The 21,665-nt window shown below is 43.0% G+C and overlaps 1 protein-coding gene across 2 annotated transcripts; it reads left to right on the forward strand.

Moving 5' to 3' along the window:
* The first annotated feature begins 4,666 nt into the window (after positions 1-4,666).
* On the forward strand, positions 4,667-21,652 carry SLC6A17 (solute carrier family 6 member 17). 2 transcript variants are annotated; one of them, XM_081009653.1, is made up of 11 exons: positions 4,667-5,073; positions 8,425-8,582; positions 9,411-9,537; positions 10,277-10,458; positions 11,616-11,726; positions 13,172-13,413; positions 14,068-14,260; positions 15,231-15,423; positions 17,733-17,892; positions 18,172-18,334; positions 19,203-21,652. In XM_081009653.1, the coding sequence occupies exons 1-11, from the start codon at positions 4,794-4,796 to the stop codon at positions 19,569-19,571; spliced, it is 2,178 nt and encodes a 725-aa protein (XP_080865779.1). In that variant the 5' UTR covers positions 4,667-4,793; the 3' UTR covers positions 19,572-21,652. The 2 variants fall into 2 exon arrangements, with proteins under 2 accessions (XP_080865779.1, XP_080865780.1); XM_081009654.1 differs by lacking the exon at positions 4,667-5,073 and adding an exon at positions 7,047-7,196.
* The last annotated feature ends 13 nt before the right edge of the window (positions 21,653-21,665 follow it).

Genomic DNA, 21,665 nt, shown 5'->3' on the forward strand with positions numbered 1-21,665 from the left:
GGAAGGATCAACACCAAGGACAGCAGCTTCCTCCATGTGATCACAGGCCTTTCTTATTTACCAGCCTCCCCACCCCCCTTTACTCCAAGGCAGCCTTACCTTATAAAATCAAATATATTTACTTTGCCATTGCATGAGGTGTGGAATAAGAAGAATCAGGTCTTCTGTCCGGGAACAACCTCTCCCAGAGATCTTGAAAAGCTGTTTCCCGTCAGACAGTGCCAGGCTAGATTCATCAGTGGTTTGCCTCAGTATAGCACAGCTTTGTCTGTTAAACAGCACACTTTCTGCAGGTTTATACATTGCTGAGAAAGTTATTCTTTGCTTGTGTGGGTACTATTGGAGAGTCCCAGTTCTCCCTAGTAATGTTTATGGAAACCAGCTCAGACAATAACTGTGAACTTGCGGAAGATCCAATGAATTGCTTGTGGGTTTTAGAGAGCCTCACGAGGGGATAGGAATGCTTAACAGTGAGATATTTTAGACTGGTTTGCTTCTTCACCTCATTATTTCCTTCCTTTTGAGAACTCGCAGTTCAACCATCCGGTTCCTACTTCTATTAGAAATGCTATTTTAAGCTGCCTGTTGCTAAGATACACTGTCAGTTCTATGCACTTGCTGTATCGGTAGTGTCTAAGAACGATATATCCAATCAGTTTAATTAGTTTCCCCAAATTAAATATAATTTACAATAGGATTTAGTTTGGTAAAAACATGCCATTGTGTTCTCTCACTGCTTACAACAGTCACTTCAGGGATAAGTCACCTTCAGAAAGTGCGTCCTTTTCTGAGTGCCCTCAGATCTCATGTTTCATGGCAGGATCACCATGGGACCAGGAGGAACCTTTTTCCTGGTACCTAGTAAACAGCTAAAACCTTCCTTAACCTAAGGCCCACGGGATGTGTTGAAAGGTTGTCATTGATCCAACCTTTTCTGTTGTCTTTTTTCCATATTGGCTTAAATATGACTTATTCTTAGAACTTGGTGTACTACACTTCCACATCATCACCTCAGTGATAAGGAAGACTTTCCACGATAGAGCCTTGTGACTTTCCCCAAGTCACAGAACTACTGACCTGGTTAGGAACATTCGTTTCTTTGAAGCACATGAAAGGAGAAGGCCAAGCCAAATGAATCATTGTTCTTGCTATGATTACAGGTCAATAGCTAGCCAATTAGGTGAGGTGTCTGCAGTTTGATCCATAAGAAGTTGTGTACCATTCTCAAATGAAGAGTATTTTCAGATTCTCTTGCTTATTGGGATAGGAAGGATCTTGGTTGCTGGTAAAGAAAAAGAAACCTGTCTTAAATGATGCAGTTAAATGTACTAAACCATGCACATTGAAATACAGTGTTGTATAATAGGAAGAGTGTTGGGTGTAGAACAGGGAGAGCTGGGTTCAAATCCGGACTCAGTCAGTGGCTTTACTGATGACGTTGCACAAATCTTGGTCTTACATACTCCACAGTGGTGTGATGAAGAACAGGAATAATCTCATGCACTGTACCTTGCCTTTCTTGGACAGAGTGCTGGAAACAAGTGTGATAAATAAACAAACATTGTCCCAAGCTTGGACTCTATAATGCGGGTTCCCTCAACCTGGTGCTTCCAGATGTTTTGAATCACAACTCCTATCTTCCCTGACTATTAGCTCTGCTGGCTGTGGCTGAGAGGAGTTGAAGGCATAAGGTTGGGAAGGCTGCTATAATGGATTGCTGGGATGCAGCTACCAACATTCTGCTGTCTCATATTGTGTGTTCCAGTTTCTCTCCAGGGTGTTATATCAAACTAGCAAATGGCCATGGAAACTTCTGTTCCACTTGTTGCACAAAAATATTGCAGTTACAGGTAGCTATGGAAGATGACACCACACACACAAAGGGTTAGTAAGGGAATTATAGTGTCACATATTCAATGAATTAGTGGGTTCCTTTTCATTCATGGATCTCAGGCACTCACGACATTATATGTGGCATCTGGTGTGGAGTAAGTGCAGATGTGGGTCCAAAGGAACAATCAGAAGCTTGAAGTGAACTCTGCTGATGGGTGGTGTGTGTGCGCACGCCCAGCTCTAAGAGGGCAAGGAGTTTCTATTGATGGGCAGTGAGGGGACTCCTTGTTCTGGGGAGCATTTTGGAGACATTGGCTGTGTGAAAAAGAATTCCCTCATGCAGCCAGTGCCTGAAAATGCAGCATTCCCAGCTGGTGGGCAGGAGAAATAACTTATTTACTAGGCCTATGCTCAGTGCTTCCCAAAGTTCCAGGCATAGAACTGGCTACACCTCTTGTGCTGTGGTTCCCAAATACCAACAACCAACTGGCTATTGGGCATTTGGGCATCATGCACAAGGGATTTTGACAGATGGGCCAAACAACACAGCTTTCAATCATGGGATTTCCGCGGTGATGTCACAGGTAGATTGTTCTGCCCATCTGTCAAAACTGGTCCCTGGAGCAGTAAAGATTTTCAACCCCCGGTTTAACCATTCATGCACTGCATCAAGATCAGCAAGTGTGCCAAAGTGCAATCACACAGACCCATTCTATTTTATCAAGTGCATTTTTTGGATCAATTGACAATAATGATAATGGTTGATGGGATTTCTGTCTTCATGGTTGATGAGTCATTCAGTTACGGCTGCAATAGTTAAGAGTTACTAAGGCCTTTCACTGATTCATACTGCATTAATTTGAGACTCAGAACTCTAGAAGTATGGTACTGTGTGTTCTGGGGAGAAATTATTCTTACTTATATCAGCTTTTCACTCTGTATGTATTTTGATGATACTTTGATGGTTATTTTCTTCTTAAGAATGCCCTGAGACATGAGACTTTATTATAAGGGCATATGTGTGTGCTTGCCATGAACCTTTCTCAAAATCAACCTCCCATTGACATTCTGTCCCTTCTGCATTTCTGACAGCATAGTGGTCTTTGCATAGGCTGTCTGCCAGGATTCTGAAAGAAAAATCTTTTCCAAGCTGGGATCATGAGCTGCTTTGTTGTTGTTGTTGCTGCTGTTGTTACTGCCTTTCATGAGGAGCAACCACTGCATTCTGAGTGGTGCAAAAAATAAATAAATATGGCCAGTGTGGGGACAATTATCATAGTGAGACTTTGTTGCCTGGTTTAGAAAGTATTCTTTGGCAAGTACATCCCATATAAGCAGAGTGAGCTATATCTGCAACTGATAGCTTGTTCTACATGAGAAAGGCAATAATGTATAGTCAGATGTTGTTAAGGTAACTCCCACTCTATGGGACCTGAGGTGAAATTTCTCAGAAAACAAATTTCTGAGCAAGTGAAGGGGGAATCGTAAAGTGTGGTTTTAATAACCAGACCTGATCTCATCTCCTTTGGGGTTAAATCATATTGTGATGTGGACACAATGTCACACCATTAAAGCAGATTAGAGCCACCATTTTACTTATTGAAAAAATGAGGAGGAAAGCCACCCCCTTTTACTGCCTTGTTTTATAAGTACAACCGGGTGGATCAAGAATGTAACACGATCCTAAGTATTTACCCAAATATATCATGACCATAAGAATAAGTGCAATCTTTGTATAAGTCATCAGTCACCTTTATGAAACAAGTATTGCATTCAAGGGCCTTAGTTGCTCCTAATATTGTCAGGAATATGCTAATAAAAACTGTTTTTAAACGACCTTTTCATTGCCTTATTCACACATGCTTTCAAGGAAACCAAATCCCATAAATCCTGAAATAGTTCAGTATAAGAATTTTGCAGAGTGTAAAACTGGCAGGGTTTCACTGAAGTCCAGGGGACTGGGCTGGTTTAGCTCTGTTGAAAGACAGCAGCCCTTGAATGGAGAGGCAGGAGTAATCAATGGCTTTGCATGCAGTGCCAAACATTTTGCAGATACTATCTGTTGTAAAACTGTCATGGGCAATTTAACCTACAATTCCTGGCCATCCCAGTTGCTCTGATAATGTCATCAGCTGAGAGATAACCTTGGTGCTTGCTGTTGTCATGGAAGAACTGCCGAAGCCTGCCCAGTTCTTTAGTGCAACAATATTTTAAGCTAAATAGCACCTGACACATTGTTGGCACTAAGCACAGGTAAAACAGAAGTTATAGCACTTAGCTATTGCCAAACCTCAGACTTTCACAGATTCCAGACAACAAGGAGGAGGGACTAAGAAAGACAACTGGGTGGTGAGTCACAGTACCTTATAGGGTACAGCATTGTGAGAATGTAACCATTTCATGGTCCGTCCATCCCCAGACATACCCCTATACATATATTGCTTCAGAAAAATTCTGCTTAAGTCCCAATTTCTACAGCAAGTAAAGCTTCAGTCTCTATTGACTATGCAAATAGAGCAAATTTGCATATTTATTGAATTTATTTGCTTCTGCACAACCTATGCAGAGCACTGCAATTCTACCTCCTGTATCTCTTATTCAGTCCTACCTCCTCCCCGGAATCCAAGATTTCACCAGGCATTGCTTGCACACTAGAAGTTTGCTTTTTTAAAATGAAAACTGAATTCTCAGGCAGATGCTCTCTGGAGCCTATACCATTTCTGAATTTGCATATTGATGAATCACATGGCTCTGGATATTCAACAACACCGAAGAAAGTAGAGAAGTGTAATGTTTTAATTCATTTGTTTTTTGCTTTTCAGATCTTTCGTAGATGACCAGGATCTGAGAGCTGACCTTCAAAACCTGCACCTGCCCTAGCAGATACCCACTCCATCTTGGGCTCCCCTCCGCCCCCAAAATCCCTTCCTACATAGGAGTGGCTGAGCCAGACAGTCTCAATGCCTAAGCACAGCAAGGTGACCCAGAGGGAACAAAGTACTGAGCATGTCACTGAATCAGTGGCTGATCTGCTGGCCCTTGAGGAGCCTGTGGACTATAGACAGAGTGTCTTAAATGTGGCTGGAGAAAATTGGAACAAGCAGCAGGATGTGGATGACACTGGTGAGGATCGGCCAGCGTGGAACAATAAACTGCAGTACATTTTGGCTCAGATTGGCTACTCCGTGGGGCTGGGGAATGTCTGGCGCTTTCCGTATTTGTGTCAAAAGAATGGTGGAGGTAAGTGAGCAAGGGAGTATAAAAGTCATCTGTTATGGACACATGTTCTGCTTTCCTAATATAATAATACAAGAGGAAAGGAGCATAGGCTTGAAGGCCATAGGATGCTATCTCAAACTGAAGCAGACAATACATAGTACTGACCATGCTGACTGGTAGTAACCCTCTAGGTTTCAGACAGGATCCTTTTCTGGCTCTTCCTGGAAATTCTGGGTAAATCATGTGCTCAAGCATTAAGCTATGGCTTTCCCTTCAATGGATTGTTGTAGTCACTAGTCTGCATGATCACGCAGCTCATTAAAGAGTTAAATGAAGAACTGTTATCCTGAATCTTATGACACGTTCTAAGTTTATCTATTCTATACAAACCAAGACTACTCCTCCACCACGCTCAGCAAGTCTCCTTTCTTGCTTGATAGTGTGCAAGTATTATTTACCTGGTCATCTTGAGTTTAGCTAACAATTTGTGATGGTGAAAGGCTGCCATTATTCTTGGACTGTGTCTTTTTTTATAACAGCCATGTATTTTCCTTGATTGTGCACTGCAAATCCATGCCTGAACCACACTGAACCATTATTATCTCAAAATATGTGAATATATAAACAAGCCCTTGCTACAAAAGGCATTCCTCTATAGCTTGGTAATAATTTTCACAAAGTTGAACTCAGCCAACTCTTCTATCTGTTTGAATTTGCCCTAGTTGAGCTGATTATGCACTGTTAATTTATTTCAGATTTACAGGTTGTGCTCTATTTCCTAACAAATTTGCTTTCCATGGTGTGATTCTTGCTCTCTGTGACATAGGATGATAATATTCCATTAATCTTTTCCTTTTTTTTAGCCACCAAGTTGCAGGAAAAGCAGATTAAAGGCATAATTGCAAAGGATGACTGTGTAAGGCACATTGCCCTTTGGCTGGCTGCACAGATAGAGGTGACAACTGGTGTTTTCCCTCCTATCAAGTGCTGAGTCTTCAATGTGGTCAATAGAACATTAAATGAATGGTTGTTGCACTTTGAAGGCTTACCTGCTTTCTATTAAGCATATGCTTCCTGGATTATCCATGGATGAAGCAAAGTGCTGGCTGAGTATCAGTTGGGTGTAATGCTACAGGAATGGATTATTGATAGATAGATGCTTTTGTGATAAATGCAATTCCTTGGTTGATAATGTCTGTATTGCTTCTTGGTTCAGCAAGCTTTTTCTGCTAAAAAATACTGCTGTATGTGAAAGTAGTAATTTGTGTGTTGTTTTCTTCTCAGTAATAAAGTGTGCATATGTCTAGCAGAGAGAACAGATTTTCATTAGGAAAAGGGTGGTATTGGGCCAATTCTTTGGAACATTGTGTGCTCAAGAACTTACAGGATGGTGCTGCATGGGTTGAATGCTTTCTTGAAAGCTGAACACCCAGGTTAGGGTTGCAGATGGGAACCTTCTAATTGTACCTATTATCTAGTTACAAAACCTGGTTTCCCCATTATGTGTACTGATGGCTACTGTGTGCCCTAAATGTGTAGGAAGCGCCTGAGTTTCTCTCTCAGCTGACTTGTCTGTCTTTGGAACTGGAGTGCATTGCTTTGCTAGTGTATATGGAATTTTGAAAGCCATTGCCTATTGGGGTCACCAGAGTCAGAGGCAATGACATAATCAAAGACAAGGCAGTTCCAGGTTCCAGGGAAGGAGGTAGACAAGGACTAGAAGCAGATGACTGGGTCAAGAGGCCCCAGACTAGGCAGAAAAAAAGTTTGAGGCAAGGGAGCTGGTGTGGCTGCTCAGGGAGGCAACTTCTTCAGGGTAAAGAACCAAACCTGTCAACAGTTACATAGAACCAGCCAGGCCCTTACTGGTTCCTCTGACCTAACTTGGTTGGAGAGCAGCCATGCTGTCTCTGACCAGGACTGGCCCAATATATTTTGCTGCCTTAGGCAAAGGACAATATGGCACCACGCCATTTCCCAGAGAGAAGCTGACTGGACTGGCGGTACTAGCAATGGAGTAGTGTTCGTCATAATTCCTGAAGGCAGCAGGGTAGAGAAAGGGCTTTGCCCTCTAACAGAAAGCACCACGGAGACTAAGCCAATCACTCACTTCTTCTGCTGTCTAAATTACATGAGATGTGAAGGTACATGTTTAAATAAGAGTCTTCAGTCTGGCTGCTTTTTCTTTAAAATAAAAGGGGCCCTGATCCAGAATGTACTCCTCTTCCAGATCAAGGCCCTGCAGTGGTTTTCTGCTAAAAAAACCACCATTAACTGTTTGCTCTTGGTCTCCACAGTTTCTGTTTCTTGGTATGCTGTGAAATGGTTGGTTTTCTTTATTCTGTTTTGAGGTCTTTTTCATATTTATTAATATTATTATGAGCCCTGCTGGAAATTATTTTAAATAGTGCCGTGGAGGAGTTTTATGCTGAGTACTGAGTTTGAGTTTACGGTAGCTTGTGCTAACAGTGGTTGCTTTCAGAGCCCTGAAATGCTTCGGGAGGAAAGGTGAGATATAATAATAATAATAATAATAATAATAGAAATAGAAATAAATTAATTGTACCTAAGACCTTTTTCTAAAGGGGAAAAAAGAAACCTGGCTGTCATTTGCTTTGATCAGAGTCTTCCAGTGGATTCTTGTCAGGAGCTGACCCAGTTGTGTGAAGGATTTTTATATCTTTTTGAGAAGCTGTGAGCTGTGTCAAGAATTAACTTGGTGATGTTGTGCTGGGTGCACGTAATCGTTTCCAGCCTGCTTATCTGACTACCCTGAATATGAAGCAGGATCAAAATCCTGCCTACACAGCTTTCCTGTCTTATTAGAATTATGAACGTGCCAGGAATATTGATTTTTTCTTTTTCTTTGAGTTTTTGGTCAACAGCTCTGTTTTCCAGCATGAACGTTTTTGGCCTCTCTGGCCAACTGTTTAAGACTGCCCATTTGTTTCGTACTCTCTTCAACTAGCCAGAGATATATGGCCCTGCTATTTAAGTAGAGTCCTTTATGCAGCATTTTCATCCAGCCCTTCCAGGAATTGTTCTCTTTAATTGCATAGTTGGCACTGGAACAGCCATTGTGAAGGCAAAAAATAACCACACTGTATATACATTTATATATGGAGTGTTAAAGTGATCCTGTGTGTTGTAGTTGTATTAACCTCTCCCTCTATTGTCATGGCACCATTTTAAATTAAGAGACTTGCTTCAAATAATGTTTAGAGACAAATGCTAACTGGAGCTGATGAGAGTTGGATGGGCCATACAAGTAAGAAGTGGTTGTTTCCTAGGAGCAGTCATGGTCACCTTCTCATGCTGGGACCTGTGTGATCAAAGACGGGCATCTCTAATGACCTTTTTCTTTCCTGCCAGGTGCCTATCTGGTTCCATATCTCGTATTGCTCATCCTCATCGGCATCCCTCTCTTCTTTCTGGAGTTGGCTGTTGGCCAGAGGATCCGCCGGGGCAGTATAGGAGTGTGGAATTACGTCTGCCCTCGGTTGGGGGGCATTGGATTTGCCAGCTGCCTTGTAAGTGCTTGCAGAAGGCTTGTGGTGGCTTTGGGATAGTTGTGTGAATGATAGACAGGTGGTCTTCCATATGTGCTGTCTATCATAATAGACCCATTTCCCACTGTAAAGAGGGCTTAGTTATTGCAGAATATAATTAGAAGATACTAGCCTGTGAAGGTGGTTGGTTAGAAGCTCAAGACTGATGCCTTGAACAGTTCTTTCCCCCAACTATGGAACAGGATCAGACATTTACCATCAAGTTCTGATTTCCTTTGATTTCCTTTGATTGGTCCTATATATATCTGAACTGAAAGGACATGCCCTTCAAGAATGTGCCCTAACTGATCCATTGTTCACACCTGTCAAAACAAACCTCTTTGTAGTTTAGTCCTGATGATTCACTCTGCAGAGGGTCAAGTGATGGGCAGGTGGGTGCTAGCAAAAAGACCATTTCCCCTCTGGGATTGATACTAGAACTCAAGCTTAGCACCACAACTCACTCATGCACCCTAAGCACCATTGTGCCATTCAGCATCTTATATAAACTGCTGGGATGACAACCAAAGCCCCTTGATTGATGTGGATCACCTGTGCAAGAGCAACACTGCTTCCTTGATATCTGGCAATTTTACGGGAAACAATCACTGGACATGCCCACATCACAGGACAGAGCAGATTTTGAGAATGCATGGGGAGACGAGGGGAAAGAGAAGTCCCATTGCATAGCATTGGGTATAACCCAGTGCATTTCAATGTTCCATTCTCCACCATTCATTTTAGTATCACTTTGTTTGGAAATACGTTTTGCTGTCCAGGATCCAAACATTTTTATTCTCCTGTTGCCAGGTCTGCTTGTTTGTTGGGCTCTACTACAATGTGATCATAGGATGGAGCATCTTTTACTTTTTTAAATCCTTCCAGTACCCGCTGCCTTGGAGCGAGTGCCCCGTCATAAGGAATGGCACAGTGGCAAGTGAGTCCTTTCTCTTTACTGCTTTGCATGTGGTAGAAGGGAAATGAGGCCCACTTCTTTGGGTGATAAACGGCGTTCAGCTCTGTGACTGTTGTCCTTCCAGAATCTTATAATGCAGATGTGATAGTTGCTGCAGAAGTAATCAATGTTAGCTGATACCACGTAACATAGATGGGTGGATGCATTCATTTATCCTTTTCCATCATTGTGGGTCCCAAGGAGAAATAAGTCTTCATTTGCCTTGTACTCTGTAGTTACTATATAGTTAGGTAATTCAACATTACTTTCTCTAGGGGTGTTGAGAGTAGTGGCAGAGAACGACCTTCCAGTCAAAACTTAACAATAGCTCAGGTTTGTTTCCAGCTGATAGGGTGTGGGAATTGCGTTTGGGCATTGGTTGGCAGGAAATGGATACTTTCCAAAGAGTGCTATAGAGACACTCTGGAGGTTAATGGAGCATTTAATAGAATGTGAACATCTCCCAGAATATATATAAATCTTTTATAGTGGGTGTAAATTGCTCCATTTATTTAACTTTTAGTTTCAGTGGCAAGATCTTGAATTCTTTTTCCTTTCTCCTAATGTGAACTTCGGCATCCTTCCTGAAGTGCCCTATGAATACTTGTCTCTCCTACTTAGCCTTTAAATGCTGCCTTGCTTGCTGTGGCACAGGTGTGTCTAAATGAGAAGTCAAAGCATGTAAAAAAACAACAACTACATAGCTTTTGTCCCTTTTCAGCCGTGGAACCAGAATGCGACAAAAGCTCTGCTACTACTTACTTCTGGTACCGGGATGCCCTGGACATCTCCGACTCCATTAATGAGAGTGGTGGGCTTAACTGGAGAATGACTTTATGCCTCCTGGCAGCTTGGAGCATTGTAGGCTTGGCCATGATTAAAGGAATTCAGTCTTCAGGAAAGGTAAGTGTTGATGGTGGCAGCCCAAAGCAGAACAGAGATTGCCAGAACCTACAACAGGTGGACCCACTTATAAAGTGGTGGATCCAGGGATGGGAAACCTGTGGCTCTCCAGATGGTGCTGGACTACAGCTCCCATCATCCCTTCCCATTGGCCATGTTGGCTGGGGCTGACAATGTCTGGAGGGCCACAGCTTCCCTATCCCAGGGACACAATCTTGCAGCCAGGAACAAAGCGTTCAGCAGCTTCCACACATCCTGAATGGTTCATGGGGCCCAGGTAACCATAATGGAATAAGAAGCTAAGAAAAAGGAAAGGGTGAACCCTTTTTCTTCCCAATCACTTGGTCCAGGAGGGCTTGCTCCATTTTGCTTGGCCTGTGCCTCAGAGCAGCCACCTGAAAGTAAGAATAACATGTGAGAGAGCCCATAATTGAATGAATGAAGTCAGCAGTACCCAGTAGCTATCACAGGCACAGCTTCCTCTCTTTTGGGATACAGCTGCTCAGTTTACCTATCTTAGGGCATATCCACATCAAACCAGTTAGCAGTCACTTATTTCCCCATGGAGTACCACAGGAACTATAGTTCTGTTTGGGGAGAGGGCTCAGGATCTCTAACAGTGAATTCATCAAAGTACCACATTGGCCTGAATATAAGCCACACCTGAATATAAGCCACCCCTTTAAATTGGGGGGGGGGATACCCAAATATAAGCCGCTCCCTTCCTCGCTGCTCCTTGCTGCATACTAGGGGGGGGGGGAGCCATGCTGCCTTGCCAGTAGCCTTTCCCCTTCCTTGCTCTCTCCCTTCCTGGCCTTGGGGGAGTGGATGGGGAACTACACATGGGGCAGGCACCACTTTGCCGTGCTCCTGGCGTCATTTGCCCCATGCTCCTAGCTGCATACCGTATGGTCGCGAATATAAGCCGCACTTTAACTTTTCACGGTTGGAATTTGGGAAAAATGTGTGGCTTATATTCAGGCCAATACGGTATCTCACCAAACTACTGTTCCCAAATTCTTTGTAGAAAGAAAAAATACTGACAGAAGTTTCCAGTAGGGTAGATTTGGGCTTATTGTTCATCCTTAAGACTTTCTTTATATACTGCTGGATTATATGAAGTAGGATCTCCCGCTTTCTCTCCCTCTCCCACTCAGGTGATGTATTTCAGCTCCCTTTTTCCTTACGTGGTACTGATCTGTTTCCTGGTCCGGGGATTGCTCTTGAGGGGGGCGATAGATGGGATTCTGCACATGTTAACTCCCAAGGTAAGCCCACCACACTCACCATGTGCCTTTAGACCAGTCAGAGAAATGTCTCTTACTGGGAACTATAGCTAGCAAGAATCCTATGTCTCTGGTGATCATCATAATCCATGGCCTATGTTGAACTGATGCCTCTGTGGCGCTGCCTGGATGGCACCAGAGCAGAGCAAATTTTACGAAGGTATAGGTGTTGCTTTTTTAGTCAATGGTGCTACTTCCTCTGAAACTGAAATGCAGAAGATTAATTGCTTTGGGCGTGCCAGTCCAGGTCTGCTTCATTATTCTTCCTGCTTGTGGTCAGAATTGTACCAAATTAACCAGGTTTGCCAAAGGACAGCTGCAAAATGGATTGACTCATTAGCTGTTTAATTAATTCATTAAACAAAGATGTAGGTGATTGAAATTATGAAGCTGGCATTAATCCTGATTAATTTTGAATAAGAGATTCTAAAATACAAGCCCCAGTGTCCAAGTTCTCATTGTAGGTAGAATGATTAGCAACCACACAGCTTCCATTTGCAATACTGTGCAGGCCCTGTCTGTAAATGGCATCTCCATCAGGTTTGTCCAGATTCTTGGCAGCAGAAGGTCCCACCGGTATCACACTACACACGATCAGCATGCGATGGATGCTTTAGCTGAGATTCCTGCATTGCAGGGGGTTGGACTAGATGGCCCTTTGGGTCCCTTCCAACTCTACAATTCTATGATTCTAATTTGGTAGGGCTCACTTGCCATGCCACAAACCATGGTGGATTGAAAGGGAGTAAAGTGCTTAATAGTTTGCTAGTACATTAGTTTGCAGAGAGCACTTGCATAGCTTGCTAGCATAAGTGTGACTATCCTGTGCAGTCTATTAAGTGCGTTCTGTAAGCAGCAATCCTTAATCAATAAGGTTAATCAAGCTTTTCTTGATAAAGGGATGGGGCTAATTCTAACGGGCATGGGTCATTTTGAAACACTGAGTTTGTTTTTTCTCAACTTTCATTTGGACACTACCTGTGATTTCAAGCTTTCTTCCATAGGAATCATAAGGGCTAGTGTTTTTTGTTTTTGTTTTGTTTTTCTCTTTTAAAAGATTGTGACATTTTTTCAGGGCATGATATTCCATGCCTAACTGGGTAAGCCCACAAAGTGCACAGGCAGTAAAAAATCTAAAATGCAATGAAGAATAGGGCATTCACAGTTCTGCATCTGAGATCCATTTATTTCCATGGGACCTGATTCCCTTTCTATTGTGCGCTTAGGCATCAATAATTGAGTCAACAGAGGAGAAAGATAGAGAGCTGTCTCTAGCATATGCACAAAGAACAGATACCCAGGCAATGGTGTGCTGTTCTCAGCTGCCAGTGTTATACATTTAAATATAAATGTGCCATATGTGTACCAAGCCGAGCATCTCTGATGCAGGATGGATGACTTGGCTTCCCTCTCATCTCTCCTTACAGCTAGATAAAATGTTGGATCTCCAGGTGTGGCGGGAAGCAGCCACTCAGGTCTTCTTTGCCCTCGGACTGGGCTTTGGCGGAGTTATTGCTTTTTCCAGTTACAACAAGCAGGACAATAACTGCCACTTCGATGCAGCCTTGGTCTCCTTCATCAACTTCTTCACCTCCATTTTGGCCACACTGGTAGTCTTTGCTGTGCTGGGCTTCAAAGCCAATGTCATGAATGAAAAGTGTGTGGTTGAGTAAGTACTCATTCCAGTCCCTCCCTCCCTCCCTCCCTCCCTCCCTCCCTCCCTCCCTCCCTCTCCCTTTCTCTCTCCCCAAAAGGCTTCTCTAGAGGGCACAACCACAGCAGCTATTTTTCAGGGTACCTTATAGTTACTTTTAAAAAAGCATCCAGTGCAGCGGGTGCAAATCTGTTCTGACCTGAAGCTTTGATAGCCAGAAACTGCCGTTTCCTTCTGGCCAGGTGGCAACCTAGAGTGCTCTCTGGAACTAGGAAAGCAGCTTTTCACCTTATTATTTTTGCAGAATGTGCTGTGAAGTAATTGGACTAAATCCTGCCACTTCATTCATTCATTCAGTATTATTCATTCAGCTCATTCCTTCACAATTTTCTCCCCTCCATTTTATCCTCACGACAACCCTGTTAGGTCGGTTAGGCTCAGAGACTGTGACTGACTCACCCAGTGAACTTCATGGCTGAGTGGGAACCAGAACCCTGGTCCCTCTGGTCCTAGTCTGACTTTCTTGATTAACCACTGCACCACACTGGCTCCCATCAACTGCTGGGGTTCATTTTGCCTGTTTTGCTGGAAGAAGATGCCCTTCACCCAGAACAAGGTGAGCAAGGCAAGGCAATGGCTCTGTAATGACCTTTAGCTTCTCCTCCATAGGAACGCTGAGAAGATTCTTGGTTATCTGAATACCAATGTCCTCAGCCATGCACTCATCCCACCCCAAGTGAACTTCTCCCATCTCACGGCCAAAGACTACACCGAGATGTATGGTGTGATAAAGACAGTGAAGAAGGATCATTTCGATAAGCTGGGCCTGGATCCTTGTCTACTGGAAGATGAGCTTAACAAGGTATGTTTATAGCCAGACTTGCTTTTCACAGTATATTTATAGCTGGGCTTGCTTTTCATGGTCATTTTCGACCCTAGATGCTGGTTCCGCTCTTGTACATCATTGAAGTCTCAGAGCGAGCCAACTTGCTTGGGAAGAGCACATGGTAGAGCTCTCTTGGGATTGTACCACTTCTGCATGGTGCAAGTGGGGGATCTCATGCTCATATGCACCCCATTTTCTTGTTAAAAAACAACCACCTCTCATTGCATATAGAAAATTAACACCTTGCATATAGAAAATTAGCATATTAGGGAGAAGGCTAAGGCAGAAAGCTTGTGATTTCTGTTTAAGATCACTCTTGGTTGCAGTTCTTACCATGTGTTGATGAAGACTTCACTGACATAAGGAATAAGGAACTGAAGTATGTCAAAATCGTTGCAAGAATTGAGCTTGTGAGAGGTGGCCGACTATAACAGTGTTATGGAAGAGATGTGTTTGGGTGGTATGAATAGTAGAGCCTATGTTTCATATGCTGAAGTTCCCAAGTTTATTCCCCAGCATCTCCAGGTGGGGGTGGGAGTGTCCCTTGTCTGAAAACCTCAAGAGCATCTGTATAGATGATGCTGAGCTAGATGGACCATTGGTCTGACTTGGTTTAGGAAAGACTCCTGTCTTCCTGAGATTACTGAGGGAGGGGAAACTGAGAAATGAATACATCATGTAATTTCTATGGGATACATGCATTGAAAAGTCACAACTTTCCATGACTTCTCAGAACATGTACAGATGTAGTGAAACAGATGCTTGTTCAATCATTTGTATGCATTATGCATCATTTTCCTTATACCCATAATGGTTTGGCTGTTTGGTTCTGAAAGCCTGTGATTTTACAGCTAGAAATCTATTTACATGAATACATGCACACCTGCTTTTATGATGTAATCTTCTGCCCAGAATAACGCAAGCATCTTCTTTTGGCTGTGTACAGTCAGTGCAGGGAACTGGCCTTGCATTCATAGCTTTCACAGAAGCAATGACCCACTTTCCAGCTTCTCCTTTCTGGTCAGTGATGTTCTTCTTGATGCTGATAAACCTGGGTTTGGGGAGCATGATTGGGACCATGGCTGGCATCACCACACCCATCATTGACATGTTCAAAGTGCGCAAGGAAGCATTAACAGGTAAGTTCTCTCTTGGGGAAACTCAAGAAACCATTCACAGAGTAGCACTGCTGTGCATGCAATGACATCATTTAGTTCTGGCCAAGACTTGTGCTACAAAATACGTTGCTGGATGGGATCAAACTGTAATTCTTAAAAGTCATGGCATAACATCAGAGCTGAAATATATTTGCTGTCCCCAAAAAGAGCAGAGGGATTTGGGGGTTAAGGGGTGCCTGTCAACATTGGAAAGCTCACACACTGTGATAATGTGGCAGTATCTGGGGAACTGATAATTTTGGGTCATTTCATAAGACCAAACTGTGGAGGGTTTATGGGTGAGTAGATCTGGGCTGAGTTTGGAAAGTTGCAAAATGATTTTGTGATTATTTCATCAAACCCCCACATTTATCATACCACTACAAAGCTGATCCAAATGGCTGCTAGTAGCATATTCACCGTGCAGTCCAAGAATGCTTTGATTACTTCAAAGTAAATCACAGTGGTTTCAATGGATTGTAGCCCAAATGTGCCTCGGGTTATGAATTGAACACTTCATTGCATGCCAAACTCTGGTAGAATCAATTCAATGCACATGTCCAAAGTAGCAAGCTATGTAAAACCCAATTAAGCAACGCAGGGTATGAAGCACTGGTAACGAATTCCATTGCAGTGACAAAAGCAAAAACCAGCATTTAAACTCATCATTCAAAGCATCCACATCTGAAGCCTGATGTGAGCCTTGCAGTCAGGACCTATCATTGCTGACAAGCTCAGTAAAGTTAAGTTAAGGGGGTGTTTCTGAGGTATATAGTACCTTCTGTGATCTCCACATGCCTACCTGCCTAGATACTTGCAGATTTGTATGTAGCAGATTTTGTTTTACATTTCTCTAAAGATTACATTGCATACTAAAAGGTTAAGAGCAATTTATAGGGCACTCCTATGAATGTTTGCTTAGAAATAAGCCACACAGTGTTCAATGGAGCTTAATCTCAAAGAAGTGTCGATAAGATTGCAACCTTAAACTTTTAAATAGTGAAATCAAGTACTTAAAATTCACCGAAACCAAATGTTGTGCTTGCCTTAACTCTGTTTCCCCATAGTGGCCAGCTGGGGCTTCTACGCTTAGGATAAAATTTCTTGCATAGAAGCCACATGTGGAAAGTTGGGTGAATCCCACATATAGCTTGTCACACATGTCTGTTTAACCATGAGTACCAAGTACAGGAGGCGCCAGTGGTGGCCTACTTTTGTAAGGCATATGCACATTAACAAAGTCAATGTGCATTCATTTATCAGCAAGCTACATGCAGGATATGTGGCCTTGTAGGTAAGACATTTTGTCATGTATGAAACTGGCTTTGGAGTTACTTTTTCTGCAGGAGTGATATTATAGCCATAGAGCAACAGACATACCAACTTGAAGCTCACTGACCCAACTCCATGATATAGGACAAACAGGGGCAACAAATGCATAATTTTTTGAAGTCGGCTCAGTCTGAAAAATCAGGAATCTCATCATCACAGATTTATTGTATCTTCAGCACGGGGTCATTTTTTCCATGCACCTCAATATATATTCAGACTCCTATGGTGAAGTGAATTGAATGAGTCGTGTTGGAGAACTGACATGTGGGTACTATTATGACCAGAGGTGATGTGAAAGATGTTTTGTAAGATTCAAAGAGGGCATTAGACTGCAAAAGTCAGAGTGACCTGGGTTACTAACATCCAAATCCAGTTCATCCTGGCCTGGAAATTGGGAAAAGGGTGCTTTTGTCAAGTGAATCAAGAAATGGGTGATTCTTCAAGAGGAAATTAAGTTATAATAATTTTTGCAACAATTCCGCAAATATAAGGAACTTGGGATCTAGTTAGTATTGCACAGGCAGACATGAATTTGGGACATTTTAAGTGCTGGACTTCACAGCCTGAATAACACTTAATGAAGAGAAGATGTTTCCCTACATCGCAGTGAGCAACAATGTGATAACTTTAACACTTTCCCAGATTATCTAGTAGAGTCTCAAACTTTCCCCTGTCGAATTAGAGCGCTTGTCACAGATATACCCTGAAGCACTTTTTGTCCATTTGAATAGCTCTAACATATTGATGCACTGTTTGTGTATCTGAAGAGCTCTAATCTCTCTCTAATTCCTGCCCTTAAAGTCTTTCCCATGCACACACATCTCATGATACTGCCAGGGGCCCTTGTAATACGTTGCTGCTCTTCGGTAGAAACAATATTATCAGTTTGCCTTTTGGATCCTGCAGCAGTTTTGCATGCCCTTGTGTAGCTGACGGTTACTGTGATCTGCTCTTTACAGTTGGCTGCTGCATTTTTGCTTTCTTCGTGGGGCTGATCTTTGTGCAACGCTCAGGCAACTACTTTGTCAACATGTTTGATGATTACTCTGCAACGCTGCCACTCACCCTCGTAGTCATCCTGGAAAACATTGCGGTGGCTTGGATTTATGGCACCAAGAAGTAAGCATTTATTTCCAGGAGGGTTAGCCTGTTCATATTCCTACAGGCTTGTCTGAATTCCTAAGCATTTGGCTTTGAATGCTTCGCCCCTCTTACCTACCACTACATGGGTTTCATTGTTCTTGAAGCACTCAGGCTTCTTGATGCTTCTTTGGACTTCTGGCCCCACCAGAGTTCCCATCCAAATCTCTCCATCCAAATCAAGGGGAAGTAAAGAGCAAGGAACCTTGTGCTTCAACCTCTGTTTGTTTGTTTGCTTTCTTCCTTTCTTCTTCCTAGATTCATGCAAGAATTAACAGAGATGCTGGGTTTCCGCCCTTATCGGTTTTACTTCTACACATGGAAGTACATCTCGCCCATTTGCATGGCTGGCCTGATGACAGCCAGTGTGATCCAGCTAGCTGTCAGTCCTCCAGGTTATAATGCCTGGATCCGAGAAGAGGTGAGTTGGCAAATAAAAGTGCATCCCCCAAAGGCTACAAATCCACAGGCTGTGTACCAGTTGGCAACCAACCCACATACTATACAGTGAAGCAACAGGGTCCTCGCTGCAAATGGCTGTGATCATTTGTGCAATTGTTAGGCCAGCATCCACCTGGAGGACAGAGAGGCATCATCCTTATACCAGAGTACCTTGCATTTCCTCCTGCTACCAGAGCTGTGGCCCCGGAGGTTGCAGATACACCATAAAACCCAACTAGCCAATATCCTGCTGGAGATGATTCCAGACAGAGCTGGCATGGATTTCTGATCACCCTGCCAAGGAATTGGGATTGAGAGGCTATCTTAGCCATGTAGAGTGACAGCGGTTGAAATCCCAGTGTTGCAAATGCTCCCTTGCTTTTTAGGGTAGTCCAAGGTTAAGGAGCAGTAGTTCAAGGTATGGAATCTGAACATTCATGTAAACGTTTATTTGTTCTGCAGGAAAATTGTTGGTCCAGCTTTGTGTAACTATGAGAAGCTACTGCCTCTTTATTAGCATTTTATTTAAGTTGGGGTTGCCTCCTGCAAGAGCAAAATGTTCTAATGCAGTGTGCTCTTGAGAGATTAACCCTTTGGCAGGTGTTTCAGGGTGTGTATGCAGAAAAGGGAACAGAGGGGTGAGAAAGACCTTTTGGCAAAAATCCTTTGCATGTATAAGATTTTCCCCTTGCAGTACATGCTGGCCCTTCTCTTGGAGATGGGAATACATGCAGCATACTTTACTTGCCTTGGTGCCACAGAAATAGCAACTTGATCACTTCAAGGACCTCACTTGTGTCGAGGCTGGCGAATGCCAACTGCCAACTGTGTTTTCCCTTCTCTTCCAGGCAGCAGAGAAATATCTCTATTACCCCAAATGGGCAATGGGCATCCTTGTCTCACTGATCATCCTGGCCACCCTTCCTCTGCCGGTCGTCTTCATCCTCCGCCAGTTTCACCTGGTGTCAGATGGTTCCAATGCTCTTTCTGTCACTTACAAGAAGGGGCGTATAATGAAGGACATCTCCAACTTAGAAGACAATGATGAGACACGTTTCATCTTGAGTAAAGTACCCAGTGAAACCCCTTCCCCAATGCCTACACATCGTTCTTATCTAGGTCCAGGGAGCACATCCCCAATGGAGATGAGCAGCGTTGCCAATGGACGCTACAGTAGCGGGTACCTTACGGCTACCACTCCCGAATCTGAACTGTGACCGTCAACCAGCAACCTCCCTCTGTTTGCTGGGTAAAGGAGAGGAGGTCCAGGAGAAGGAACCTCTGCTTTAGAACCCCTTCCCAGAATTTACAGCAGACAGGGACTAGATGATGTCAAGAGAGGGTAGACGTGGGAAGGGGCCTTCTCCAGCTGAAATGCCAGATCCCTCCTCAGTGAATAATAGTAATAAGACATTGCAATAAATTTTTATGGGCATAAGGAAATTTTTAGCCAATTGGCATTGAAAAACACAAATTGCTCCTATATAAGAGGCTGGAAAAGGGGGATAAGTTAAGGCAACAGCCAAAGAAAAGAGCACCATGTTTTCTGGATCTCTCTCCTTGTCCATCCCATTCCTCTAGTTGGGAAAAGAGATATGCCTCATTCCACTGAGTATGTTTAACCACCACCGTTCATAGCACAAGGAAGATCAATCCTCTTGGTATGGATTCTACCAGACCACCTGTGGTTTTACACTCTGATAATCTCCAAATAGCACATTCTTGGTCAACACTTCTTGCAAGTCTGGGCCAAGATATATTTTATGTAGGCAGCACATTGCAATGCCTGGCGATGCCATCATGTGATACCTGCCACGTCATTGCTGATGTTGGATCAAAAACAGTAAGGAACAATGGGATCTCGTTTCAGTGAAGTTTGCATTGGTATGCGTGCTAATGTTACTTGCAGTATTCCTTCACCAAACGTCTGCTCACGCAGCGGTACAAATTCAGGTATGTGCCATGTGCATAGGCCAGAATCAGAAAACTGTTCCATCAATGTAAATTTTCTGGAATTTGTGGTGTCACTCCTGATATCTACATAACTCTGAGCAGGCTGTGACCGCAGCCATTTTATCAAATACACCATCTGACATAAACTTTTTCAGTAGTAGCCATACTCTGCAAGCACTGTGAGTGCATGCTGGAGTCTTTTTGCTGTCAGTTTTGCGACATTAAAAGCACCTTAATAATAATAATAATAATAAAGGTTCTTACTGAAGAGAGCGCGCAACATCTTTCAAGGTAGTCTAAGTGTGTTGGGTCTGTTGCATTTTCCATCAGATGGTGCAGTCATTGCCTTTTACTCTTGTGAATGTGGCTGTGCATGTGTCACAATTATCTAGGATGCAGCTGATAACATTTTTAATGAATAGTGATTCAGCTCCATCCAACCTCTGATTAGTCACATTCAGCTGGTGACTGATCCCTATCTTGAAAGTTTTCTATTATTTTCATTTTAGTAACTAGGAGGTCATGCAGTTCCTGTGTGGGAGTACACACTTAATGGGATTCTTTAAAAGAATGTTGCTCATATATGCCACTGAATTTTTAAAAATCTCTTAAAGATTTTTCTTTCTTTCTTCATTTGCAGTTTGAGCACTCCCCTCTGCACAGTGAGTCTGTGGGAGCGCACATTTTGCCTGCTGGAGAACAGCAGAAGGGCACCGCTGCCACAAACCTGCCCCCGAAATGTCAAAGTGCAACAGACTCTTGTGCTGTTGCATATGATATTTATACTGCCAATGGTTAAATGTGCAGAAGCTGCTTTAAGTGCTTTATGGTTAAGGTGATTTGAGAGTATATAGTCATGGTCATTGATCTGTAGAAAGATCCATGGCCAAAAGTTATATTGTTTTCTCCTGCTGGAAGAGTATAAGATGAGGAAAATGGAACTCTGAGAATCTTTTCATGCTTGCTAACATGGGGGGCAGCTTGTCTCATGAGCAGCTCTTTTGTGGCCTTAAGTTAGGGAACATGTCTGGCTCCGGAAGCGCATGCTTGCAGCAGATAGCACTGTTGGTTCCAGTGACAGTTGACTGATCCAACCAGCCGTGCTGTGAAAACCAATTTAAGTGGCTACCCACAGATACTATCTCCATGCATTCATTGCAACACAGCCTGAGCTTACAATCCTGCGCTCAGGCATTTGGGAGTAGGGTGGAACAGATTGGTCTACTTCTCATCCATGTCAGCTTTTCATGTGTTTATTCATAAACCAGTTCTATCCTGTTTCCACATTAATTTTCAGATTTCTTTTTTAAAAATCCATATAAAAATTAAATGTAAATGTAGATTGAAATGCCCCAGCC

The sequence above is a fragment of the Podarcis pityusensis genome (genome assembly GCF_964106645.2).
Source record: "Podarcis pityusensis genome assembly, chromosome: 6".
NCBI lineage: Eukaryota > Metazoa > Chordata > Lepidosauria > Squamata > Lacertidae > Podarcis > Podarcis pityusensis.

Coding starts and splice junctions, on each gene's coding strand:
- SLC6A17 (XM_081009653.1), top strand. CDS start 4,794: ATGCCTAAGCACAGCAAGGTGACCCAGAGGGAACAAAGTACTGAGCAT. Junction 5,074..8,424: donor GTGTCAAAAGAATGGTGGAG/GTAAGTGAGCAA, acceptor CTTTCCTGCCAG/GTGCCTATCTGGTTCCATAT. Junction 11,727..13,171: donor TGCACATGTTAACTCCCAAG/GTAAGCCCACCA, acceptor CTCTCCTTACAG/CTAGATAAAATGTTGGATCT.